A 12,345-nucleotide genomic window follows, 5' to 3' on the forward strand; every position below is an offset into this window, starting at 1 on the left:
TTCGTGCGATGCGGGCCGCACAATGAATGCAGGAAATCAAACGGGCCAAATTCTTCCCGCCCGGGCCTCATGCGGGCAACCAAACACGTCCTACGCCTCTGGGGTGCCCCCACAAGGACGAGGGATACCGCATGACCCATCGCAGCAAGTGATTGAGTAGTTGAGGCAGACGGTGCCCCCACAGGGACAAGGGATACGGCATGACCCATCGCAGCAAGTGATTGAGTAGGAGAGGCAGACAGTGCCCCCACAAGGACGAGGGATACAGCATGACCCATCGCAGCACCACGGAGCGACAAGCATGGGTCAACAGGATGAAGTCACACACAAAAACAGAGAAGATAAAAAAACAGTGAAAGGTGGTGGTGGGAGACGAGGCAAAAAAAAACAGACAAAAATAAACCAACAAAAACAAATCATGGAATGGAAACTATCAAATCCCACTTTAGGAATAAAGATACTGTAAATAACATCCATAAAAAACAATACTACAATCTCTCCCCGGTGGGACGTCCCATTTACAAGCATAAAAAACAATACTACAATCTCTCCCTGGCGGGACCTCCCATTTACAAGATGGTGAGGATGCCATCCAACCCTCGTCCCCGAAGATGTTCATTGGCCATCCGTCGGCCCCAATGGACCGCATCCTCTTCTACCGCATCACGAGTCAGAACATAGCTCTTCTTTGCCTCGGGATCGATGACCATGTGCTCTAGCGCCATGGCAGTTCGAGCATAATGCAGTGCCAGAATAAACAGGTTGTTGTAGCCGTACACTCCGGTCATCTGTAATGTCTTCAGATGATAGTGTGGCTCACGGGCCGGGGGCAACTCCTATCCGATTCAACACTTCTCCTGTTCTGAGTACGCACACTTCTCCTGTTCTGAGTACACTTCACGGGCCGGGCTCACGACAGTAAACAAAACAAACTTAACAGTTATCACTATTTCATAAAAGCACCTCTCTGGAAATAAAAAAGTCAATTAATGTAGCAAACTAGTAGCTCAGACATCGGAGACATGTAAGCTTTGTGGTTCAAAAATTATTCTTGCTTAATTAGAACAATAACGCCAACTCGCTTTAAACAATCAACCTTATCCTGAAATTACTTGATGCTAAAAAATAGTAATATAATCTAGCATGCTGAGGTACTGCACTACTGTGCATGAGAGAAAATTGAGTGTACATTAATGTCATGTTTCATACTCTCTCCATTCCACAATGTAGTGCGCCCGCGCTTCCCGAGATTCAAGTTTGACCGTAAATTTAACCAACGAGACCGATTGCGGCAGGAGCAAAAATTATACCACTGAATTCGTATTTTTAATATAATTCAGTCGTATAATTTTTGTTCCCGCCGCAGTCGGTCTCGTTGGCTAAATTTACGGTCGAATTCAATGGTATAATTTTTGCTCCGCCGCAGTCAGTCTCGTTGGTTAAATTTACGGTCAAACTTGAATCTCGAGAAGCGTGGGCACACTACATTGTGGAATGGAGGGAGTACCGCTTAACAGTAACTAGGATGCACGATGAAAAAACATATTATGACAGGATATTACAACATAAAGAGAAAAGCCCGATTTTATAACTTATGTTGTTTTGCTCGATCAGATAACTGTAGTACATAAATATCAAAGAGATGGATCACTTACATGCAGTTCAAGACGATTCAAAACTGGGCTTAATTCCAAAAGACAAGCCAAACGAAGAATGCCACTTGTATACTTATCATTTGCAAGTACATCGACGGTCAATATAAGATGCTTCAGGTTGACAAACTTACTAGGGCATTTTGCACATCCAGGCACCTGCATGACATGAACGCACACAACCATGGCAAAATGAAACATGGGATGGTCAGAAAACGAACAACAATTAATTACCATGGATCGACACTAAAAAGGACAAGGCGCATTTTTAGAAGTTGAAAGTACAGCAGTATAACTAACATGCAAGATATTATTTTTTTGTTAACATACATATAAAACAAAAGGATCACCTTGGAATCAATTGCAAGTTCCACAGAGAGCTTGGGCACATTCGCCATACCATGATGCGCGAAGGCGTAGTAAAAAAGGTCACTCCTCCATGTTGGCAACTTGATAGTCACCTCCTGTATCTCTAGACATCCATCAATGATAAATGACACTGGGTGGGTCTCCAAGCTGCCAAATATGAAGGTATTAAGGTTCGGAGCTTGCACCTCAAGCTTCTGCACATTGAAGCAGTAGTGCACACATAGGTATCGCAACTGGCGCAACGGTTGGGAAGTAGTCAAGCTGTGGAGGGTGCAACGCACGATGCTAAGCCACTCAAGCATGGAGCACGCTGGCAACAACATGCACTGGATATCTCCAGACACCGAGTCGAGCATGAGCTTTCTAAGGTTTGTGAAGCCACAAAAACCAGGTACTGGGTTTAGGTAGGCAGACATGAGGCACAAAGATCTGACAGCAGGAGCGCCATTGACGAAAAGGTGTATTGGGAAGTTGAACGAATTGTCGTGTTTGCCCCATGACCCTGGTTTGAAATTGAAGACAATGTGCTTCACTCTTGATGTTGCACAAAAGGCGACCCATCTGTCAACATGGGTCTGCACATTTGTATTGATGAGCTTGAACTCGAGCACGAATTTGTCCCTAGCAATGGTGGGATCGAGTTGGCACAATACGCACTCAACATTCCTGATGAAAGCTTCTCGATCTTGTTCCTCTCGGCTCATGGGCATGGGGCAGCACATTGTCTCCCTAGTGAAGACCAGGTCTCTGATACATGATCTCCAGAGATGTCTCCACTGGCTCGACAGTACGCTCATGCGCGCAGCCTCTTTGAAGCTTAACAATGACACAATGTCACTTAAAGTATCCTGCATGAGACAAGAATACAATTTGATCATATGTTTCTTTTTAATGTCTAGTCGTAACAAATGTGTCATGGAACTATATTCCAATTGGTTGGAATTATTAATATTCAGAATACCTAAATATGAAATTATATATGCTTTACATGGAATTGCTATGATTCATGGACTTTATGCTTACTGGAATGTACTTAATGAAATTGTATACTTAAGGAAGTTAATTAATAATGGAGCACACCATATATGTCAACTGGTGAGAAGACTTCCTAGGCACATTGATAATTGGATAATTGGAGGGACCTAGAGCATACGATTAAATTAAAAAACTATGTCAATCTACATGTTAGAAAACAAAACTCATCATGTCGCATTGCTCAAGATGCCTGCTCCCACTCGGATTAAAACCGAGATGCTTGAGCACTGCTTGCTAAGAGCAGCATGTCTACCAATTTCAAAGAACTTCACAAATACTATTTGTCAATTATGTCGTGATAGACAGTGTAGTCTAGATTCTATCTTTTCAAGTTAAGTAAATCATCGCCCTACGATCCCAAAAAATTGAGAATCAATTAATTCCTTTTAGAGAGCGATTCATCCTCTCAACTTACAATTAATGGGATCTACATGCCTCACCCTAAGACTCAAATATGCAATTTGTGAGCGGCACCACAAATAAGTGTGTAGTTGATAGACAACACTCATTATTTCCAACATAAGTGAGCCATCGAAAATGGCTGAACATAAGTGAATCAGTCGACCAGTAGTAATATGGATCAACATGTATGCATGTTCACTCGCCGGAGGCCGATGGGTATAAGATTTCCTTTATCTTTATATGTGTCTAAGGTGAGGGTGGCAGTGGCGGAGCTTAGTGGAGACCAACAGGGGCCATGGCACCCCCTTATTTTTTGCATCCTTTGAAGAACAAGCTACATCATGAGCCTAATTAGTGTTTAAACTACAAATTAGCCCCTCCTTCCCTATTAATTTGGTTCCTTTTGACTAATGGCCCCCTCTTGAATTATTCTCAAGCTCCGCCACTGGAGGGTGGTGAGGAGTTAATTGAAACTTCGCATGTTAATTGCCCCCTTCGCGTTGTTATCTCTTCAGTTACCTAATAATTAAAAAAAAACTGGTCTTACGATATTCCAATTTGACTAATTTGCCCTCGTGCAATTCCCTAAGACTACAAACACGCAGAGACAGAGAGGAGGGGGCAATCAGCAAGAATCGCCAGAGCCGCTGCGCCCCACCGTCCGTTGCCCGTGCTGCTCCGGCGCGTCCCCGCCCCCAAACCCCTCATCCGCCGCCCTCCATTGCTGCCCCAAGGGAAGGCAAGCTCCTTCCCTTCCGTTTTCTGTGGATTTTGACATGGAGATTTGGGAAAGAGGAGTTGGATCGGCAAAGGGGTTTGATTGTTACTCCCTCTGTAAACTAATATAAGAGTGTTTAGATTACTACTTTAGTATTCTAAACGCTCTTATATTAGTTTACGGAGGGAGTATATACTAACAGATTTGTTAAAAAGTCAAAAGGGGTAGGCGAGCGAACTGGGGAATTAAAATCAATTCTTCCAATTACAAGAATATAGCAAGATGAAGAGCAGAGTAGTGTGTACTCACAAGAGGCAGATGGTGAAGCTACAGAACACCCTTGTGCCCCCTCCTCGTCCTCTTGTGAGGATTGGATGATGATATTGCTATGCCCCCACAATCTGCGGCGCCGGCGGCTGATTTCATTATGTTCCACCGGGGGCTCTGGCGGCGAGGCGGAGCCGGCGGATGGCTAGGGTTTCTATTCTTTTTGTTTTTGTTCGGTGATGAAAGGGCTAGGGATTATATGACAGATTTTGTTTTTTTGAGGGGTGATTATATGACAGCTGGAGGCAGCCTGTAAAGAAAGAAGCAGGCCCAGGCCCAGATTCGTCGGAAGTGCCGCAGCTTCAGCGCCGTGCGCCAGCTTCCGTGGAGAAGCTGCACCTACCGCTGCCCACGAGGGGGCGACGGTGGGGATGATGGCTGCGAATGGTGAGATGGCCTACGATGGTGAGATGGCCGACGGGACGAGCTGCGGCACGCGGGAGAAGAGGGAGGCGGAGCGCGCTGGTGGCGAATCGGGAGGGGGAGATTGCATGGACACCGCGTCTCCTGCAGATTTACGCGTCCCTCTCCTTGCGAGCGTATCGTAGCTGCCGTATGGGTAACGTGGTGATGGAGTGCACCTCATGTATCGCCCAAGATACAATTTTATCCGATGAACTTATGACGAGGCAGAACCGTATTTCGAATGCAAGCAAGGGGATATCATTACAACATACTCCATCCGTAAAGAAAAGAGATCTAAACGCTCTTATACGCTCTTATATGCGTTTAGGAGATACACTCTTATATTTCTTTACGGAGGAAGTACCATTTAGTGAATAGATGAGAATTTTTATCTTTATCTTTACCTAATATTAAAGGGAGGAGACTTTTCATAATTCTCCATACGTCACCCTTTTATATCCGTTGATTTTATGTTAATTATAAAGATTGATGGATGAGATTTAAAAATAAATTTACACACACGTAATAAGGAAAACAAAAAAACAGACATTGCGGAACAAAGTCTGCACGTTTGGCTAGATGAGAAAAAAGGAAAAATGTACGCTGCACGTCACGCTTGATGAAAAACAAAGAAAAACTATCTTTTAGTATATTAGATCCACTTCCTAGCCCCAATTACATGTCCCAAAACCGCCCCCACCTCAACCCCTGGCTTTTTTTATTGTGAAGATACACCTATGACTCTTGTTGCGGCACGAGATGAAAAAAAATCCCGATCTTTTCCTCTTGCAGTTGCCGTCCCCTGTGCCCTCCCTCCGACACCTGCGTGCAGGCACTAGCGCTCACGCGCTGCGGCCCTTCTCCATGCCGTGAGCTTCGAGGAGGTCGGGACTGAAGTTGGATTCCTCCTCCTCCTCCTTCCCTAGACATGGCTAGGTGGGATCCTGCCGGACATCATGTCATCATCGTCCTCCTCCTCTTCTCTCCAGTACACTGCCACAAGGATCCTCCTCCCATGGCTCGGGAACTCGGGTTCTACTGGACATGGTAGAGGTCCTCCCCGGCGCCAGTGAGGTGGCCATAGTCGGGTGAGGTTTGCGCTAGATGCATTGCTGTCATGGTGGAGCGGTTGACAGTGAGCGTGGACTCCGACCACGGAGGGGTTCCTCCCCGAGCACGACCAACAGCTGGAAGGTGGACACGGTCTAGTCCCTCATTGGGCCGCCGTTTGGACCGGTCACCGGCGAACCGGACCGAGGCACCCAACGGTCTTCTTTTCCTGTACCGACTGACAAGGCTAAATCTCGGTCAGGACCAGACCGACCTGCACGGGGTAGTCGGGGTCAACGCCATGGTCACCGTGTGCAGCATGCGTGCGTGTGCCCCTACGAGGGGTGGTCGGGTCGCCATGTGCAGCGCGTGCATGCGTGTGTGCCGCCGCTCGCCGTTACTGTCGTGCGTGTTCAGCGGGCGGACTACATCCTGTCAGACCCAACTCAAACTAGGAGAATGCCCGTGCGTTGCCACGGGCTTTTTAGTTGTTCGTTTTGATTGCATATATAAACATGTATTGTTGTATATAACTCGGTGAACTTTTAGTCCCTTCCAGAACATCGTGTCAACACCCTTATTGATGGATTCTTTTTGAACATCGGCATAATACATCTCCATCACTCTCATACTCTACAAAAATAAACATATAAAAATACACTTTTTTGTGTTATCATGTGCAAAAAGTATAAAAAGAAGAACAATTATTTGTATTCATCTCTTCCAATTGTATAAGACTCAATAAGTTTTCAGTCCATCCATCATAAAGCTTTTTCAATCGATATTTTGAAAGCATCATCTAAAGCCATCAATTTTTATCTATATTCTATAAAAGTGAATATATATATGTATATATATATATAAACACGTATAAGCCCATATAATATATATATTCATTTTGCCTCAAAAAATTTCATTGGCCATCTGCTCACTTCAAGCAGGTGAACTTTTTTGTCGGAGTGAGTGGCATCGTGTTTTTTTAGTACAGTGAGTCGCATCCCAATTTTAATAAACTATAGACTCACCAAGTAATCACTTGTTGGTCATTATGTTTCAGAAATGACTTGCTAGAGTATGTGATATTTTTTGCTATGTAAAAGATGTGACATTACTTTCCCTCATAGCAAACAATTGCTTTTCCCTAAGAAAAGGAAACAACTTCTTCGTTTCTTCCCATCTTAAAAAATAGTTCACTCACTCTCACCGCATGGCACACCGCTCACACTCACATCTCGTTACCCTGGCCTGCTCTCTTCGCCACATCGTGTTGCTGCCATCTCTCCCCTCCACGGCATCTCACTGTCGCCTCCCCACAACGCCACATCATTCAGCCCGCACTTTCCTTTCACCATTGTCTCTTCTTCCCTCCATGGCATCCCCCCCCCTCTTCTCGGCATCCCATGCCGATTCCCGGTGCAAGGAATGCACACTATGGTAGCTGAGGGCGACGAACAATATGTGCTTTTGCTGCCATGATATACGACATGATATATATATCCGAAAATGATATATAGCATGCGATTTCTTGCCTCATTTTTTATTTAAAAAATATTGTCGAGATATGTGCCCGTGAGTTGCCAAACTTCATTGGGACAAATCCTGAAGAGAATCGGCCAAACTTTATTGGGACAAATCCTGAAGAGAATCAATAACCAGTGCCCTGCACCGCCTCGCTCTCCATGGAAACTGTCGGTTTGCAGAATTGGAGTGCGGTGACGACCTACTACGGTACATCTTCACTCATGATCAGCCTGCTGCCATCTATGGAGTTGTACACTATCTCTTGAAACGTGGTGTGAATAAATCAGAAGGGGGGAACAAGAATTAGCTTAGATTCAAAATGCTAATACAATCTTGTATATAGTATAGCCCAATTTCTAACTATTCTATGTAGCATACTGCAGTACAAGGAGACACGATATAACGATCCCACAGTCACACATCGACTTACACAATGAGAGGTTCAAGCCCGAGCCCAAAGTAGAAAGACATGTAGTTATGCATCTCCAACCACTACGCATGTCTCCAAAAACCATTCCGTGATGTTGTGCAAGCATCAATTGGCCGTAGTCAGGTGGATCCTGTTGGATACACTCTTCCACAACCAAGCATAATAGCTTCCTCCGTTCCTAAATATAAGTATTTTCAGAGATTCCAATATAGACTACATACCGTATGTAGTCTATATTGGAATCTCTAAAAATACTTATATTTCGGAACGGAGGGAGTATGTATCAAGAGCAACATTTTAAGTCAACAGCTCGTGTAATCTACCATAGAACCATTTGATAAATATCAGTTTATTACAGTACCATATAGAGTGAAAAAGGAACCAAGTTTTCGTACATATACAATAGATGAGCTGGTCTAGACCATGTTCTCAGGCCAAAGCATACAGGAAAGTTTTGGTTATTTTTAGAGAAATTCGAACAACTAAGCATCCTCTGTAATCTATAGAAAAGTAGAATAACATAGAAATTAGCACAAGAATATAGGAAAGGGTATATTTGTAGTTATTAAAATTAGTGAGCATCAAGTAAAGTAAATGGTTTGTTTGGAAGTACATTTTACTGTATAAAATATTATACATAGACATGCTTTTTCTGAGAAAAATACATATACATGCTGGACAAGTAAGTACGAGATCATGATAGAATAGCCAAAACAAGCAAGTACCCTGGCAGAAAAAAAAGGCATCCTATAGAGCTACTAGAGCAAGCATGCGATTATACAGAGTAATAAAGTAGCGTGAGATTGGTTATGCCTATGTAAATTGATCAGCACATCCTGCTATACGTGTACTGCATTTACTATAAGATGCCGGGTGTCCTCACTTCCAAGTATTACACGCTGAGGCCTACCTTCAGGTTTTGCTAAACTTTCTGTTCTGCTGTTACATAGAGGTTCAAGTGGAAGGAAACTCAATGAGAGTTAGATATCACCTTCTCATCGTTGAAGAGCATGAGAGGGTCACACCAACATAAATGTGCCTTCAAGTCACTTCCTCAATATCCATCAGTCATATTGGCAAGTGAGTCAAGATCCACATATGGTGCCAATACTTGCTACTGCGCTAACTATGAACTCTATTAGAACAAGCAGGAAACATATATTTCATTGAAACAGAAGGATTATACATTTGAGGATAAAGCTTCTAAGCTTAATCTGGTAAGTTGCTGGTAATAAATAATGGTTCACATGATATGAAAAGTATTTCTCTACCCTTCCCTGAGATGACCAATTATGAAAAAATTGGCATCAATTGCGAGCCTGAGATGAACACCTTCCTCTAGCAGTGTCCTCCCTCCCCAACATGCATCTCCCATTTGGCTCACTTCCTCCCTTTCATATCTTCTCCAACTATAGCAAATTTCTGATTTATGGTCGAGTGCATCAATATTAAAAAGAATAATGAAGGGCAATATACATGCTTCTGGGGCACACAGCATTCCGCGCTGCGCCATCATCCACTCCACGTACAGTTTTCTTATTTCCACATGCATGTATATATGTCGTGGGAAACGAGCACCTATGGGGCAGGGCCCCTTTTCGGTCCAGCAGGGAGCGGAGGGCGCACGAAGAGCAGATCGAGGCGAAGCACGCGAGGGATTTTACCCAGCTTCGGAGCTCTCCGGAGAGATAAAACTCCTACTGCTGCTTTGTGTTTATATTCTGTTCTTGCTTGAGAGCGTGAGTGTGTTGTAGTTTCGAATGAGTCGAACCCCTTCTACGTTGCGCATGGGCCTCCTTTTATAGGTTAAAGGGGTCACCGACAGGTGGCAACGCAGACAGGGGTATAAAAGTAAAAAGAGGGGTAGGTACAACCGCTATCTACAGTGTCCCCTACCTAACTCTGACGGCAGGGGACAAGGGCATTTAATGCCCGTCCGGTCGCTCAAACAGTGCAGGAAACGACCGTTAGGGGCGCCACCGATCGCCACGATGGCCTTCTCGTCATCTCCACTTGTCACCTCGCACCACTTGGCTGCACAGCCACCCGCCACGTGCGCCAGGAACGATCCTGTGGCGACACGTCGTCGGATGCGCTGGAGCATGGGCGCAGAGTGGTGGCTTCACCGCGGCAAGCGCCTTGCCGCGGTCGTTGTCTTGTCGCACCCGAAAGCTTGTCGCTCGCCGGGTCTTGCCGGGATGCGCGGTGCGTCGCGGCAAGTTTCTTGGCTGGCCTTCCCGGCAAGCTCCTCTTGCCGGGGCCTTGTCCTTCCCGGCAAGCTCCTCTTGCCGGGGCCTTGTCTTCTTAGTTAAAACACTTTGTTCTTGAATGGCATCAATAGGAATAGCGGAGGATCTTGGCGGACGCCCGGCAAGCCTCGCCGCGGGACGCTGCGACTGCCCGTGCACAAGTTCGGGATACTAAGGTACCCCTACTTTAGTACACCGACAGGAGCCCCCGGGCCTGGGCCACACACGGTGCCGAGCGCTGTTGGGCCAGGCCCAAAACAGGGCACGGGCACACGCGGCCTGAGTCCACACCAAATCTAACTCCGTATCCACCGCGCCCTCCCGTAACGGCACGCGTCAAACGCGGCGTCGTGGGAGGGATCGTGGGCAATTCTTTAATCAAGAAAGGTGTAACGTTCGCCTCTCCTCTTTATAAGCAGAGGAAACAGGGGCCGTTCCCCCACCTTCGCCACTTGCGGTTTCTTCCTCAGAAAGCTCCGTCGCTCCCCTCCGCTTCCCAAGCCGAAAGAGAGCAGCGCTCCGCCGCCCGTCGCCGCCGTTGCCACCAACGCCTCCGCGCTCCCCCACCGCCTCCGCCATGGCTCCGAAGACCGGAAAGAGTGCGAAGTTGGCCGAGGCGCTGCGGCTCGAGGCGCTGCGCAAGGAGCGAGCACTTTTCCCCCCCGAGCTCACCCCGAAGGCGCTGCGGGAGGAGTTCTATCTCTTCTGGTCGACGGAGACGCGGGCGCATCCGCGCACGACGGTACTCTCCGCCGAAGCTTCTAATTCGAAGCGGTGCCCAAAAGGGTATCACTTCTTCCCAGTGTTCTTCTACTGCGGGCTCTGCCCGCCCTTTTCCGATTTCTTCTGCGACGTCATGAATACATACGGGCTCCATCTCCTTGATTTCACCCCCAACGCCGTTCTGACAATGGCGGTTTTCGCGCATCTTTGCGAGAACTTCGTCGGAATCCACCCCAACGTTGCCCTTTTCCGCCACTATTTCATGCCTCGGGTCGAAAAAGGAGAGCCCTTGTCTGGCGGGGTCTCCTGGATCTTGAGGGCCGGCAAGAAGGAGGTGTATCTGGAGGGGGAGCTCCGCAGCAAATGGGACGAGTGGAGGGCTGAATGGTGTTGGATTGTTGACTCAGATCCGCAGCCATTCACCAATTTGCGCCAAACCCGAGTGGTGCGCGGCGGCGACTGGAGCGCTCTGGCGGCGGACGATGCCAAGCTGAAGATCGCCACCACCAGGATCCTGCGGCTCAGGCTTGCCGGACTCACTGTAGGGGCCGTTGGCGCGGACTTCCTTCGCCGCCGCATCGCCCCTCTGCAGGAGAGGGGGAGGCCCGCCTGGTTGTTCGGGGGCCCGGCAGATATCATGAGGCTGCGCCTAGGCCTTAATTTTAACTTCACGGTTCTGGAGTTGGATGGGATGCTTAAAGAGCTGTTCAAGCACGACCCCAACCACCCGGAATGGTTCAGGTTGCCGCAGGGCGTCATCCCACTGTGCAACAACTCCCAGCTTGATCGCATCCGCGCAATGATGCCGGAGTGCGACTCGCATGGGATTATCCCAACTTGGCGGGAGCCCGCCGACGACGTCGTGCGGCAATTCTTCGACAGCTTGGTGGAGGTAGCAGTCCGTGCCGACGAGCAGAGGCTCCTCACCCGCGACACCACCGATGACGAGATGCGGTACATCGCCACCAGGGCCGAAGAGGCAGCGGCAGCCGCCACCGCGGGCGAGTTTGGTTTCACGTTGGAGGAGGCAGAGGCGGCCGAGGCGGCAAGCCTTGCCGACCGAGAGGACCTTGGCGGGGAGGTCGTTGGCAAGGGGGAGCCCGAGGCCGAGGCGAGCGAGCCTGCCGGGGACGCAAGTGGCCAGCCATCTTCGAGTAGCTTGCCGCAGGCGGGGCCCTCAGCGCAGCCCCCAGCTCAACCAAGGAGGCGCCTCCGCAGGACCGGGGATACAGGAGGGCGGCAGACGGGCCAACAGCCGCCGTGCCGCGGGACACGCTCCACCGCGCCAAGCACCGCTGACACGGGAGCATCACATGCCGCGCCGGCAATTGGAGAGGGGTCTTCTCGGGCCGCCACTTCTGATCCTGCTGCAGCTCCCGCCAAGCGTCCAAGGGAGTCTACTCCTCCGCCTCGTCACGCAGAAAGGGTACCGGACTTCGACCTTTCCGCGCTCAGCTCCGACGA

The 12,345-nt window shown here is 48.0% G+C and overlaps 1 protein-coding gene across 2 annotated transcripts; it reads right to left on the reverse strand.

The window, feature by feature from the left end:
* Positions 1 to 421: 421 nt before the first annotated feature.
* Positions 422 to 5,006, reverse strand: LOC123093076 (uncharacterized). Of its 2 annotated transcripts, XM_044514971.1 has the most exons (4): positions 4,117 to 4,382; positions 2,003 to 2,869; positions 1,656 to 1,811; positions 422 to 967 (listed from the first exon to the last, which is right to left on the reverse strand). In XM_044514971.1, the coding sequence occupies exons 1-4, from the start codon at positions 4,234 to 4,236 to the stop codon at positions 947 to 949; spliced, it is 1,164 nt and encodes a 387-aa protein (XP_044370906.1). In that variant the 5' UTR covers positions 4,237 to 4,382; the 3' UTR covers positions 422 to 946. The 2 variants fall into 2 exon arrangements, with proteins under 2 accessions (XP_044370906.1, XP_044370907.1); XM_044514972.1 differs by lacking the exon at positions 4,117 to 4,382 and adding an exon at positions 4,486 to 5,006 and having other exon boundaries at positions 422 to 1,811.
* Between the last annotated feature and the right edge of the window lie 7,339 nt (positions 5,007 to 12,345).

Source organism: Triticum aestivum, chromosome 4B (genome assembly GCF_018294505.1).
Source record: "Triticum aestivum cultivar Chinese Spring chromosome 4B, IWGSC CS RefSeq v2.1, whole genome shotgun sequence".
Lineage (NCBI taxonomy): Eukaryota > Viridiplantae > Streptophyta > Magnoliopsida > Poales > Poaceae > Triticum > Triticum aestivum.

Bases quoted from the DNA above. Each gene is read 5' to 3' on its own strand.
- LOC123093076 (XM_044514971.1), bottom strand. From the start codon at position 4,236: ATGTCAAAATCCACAGAAAACGGAAGGGAAGGAGCTTGCCTTCCCTTG. The intron at 1,812-2,002 runs GTGATCCTTTTG...CATGTCATGCAG, and splicing joins AACTTGCAATTGATTCCAAG to GTGCCTGGATGTGCAAAATG. The intron at 968-1,655 runs GTAAGTGATCCA...TTTTATTTCCAG, and splicing joins TGAATCGTCTTGAACTGCAT to AGAGGTGCTTTTATGAAATA.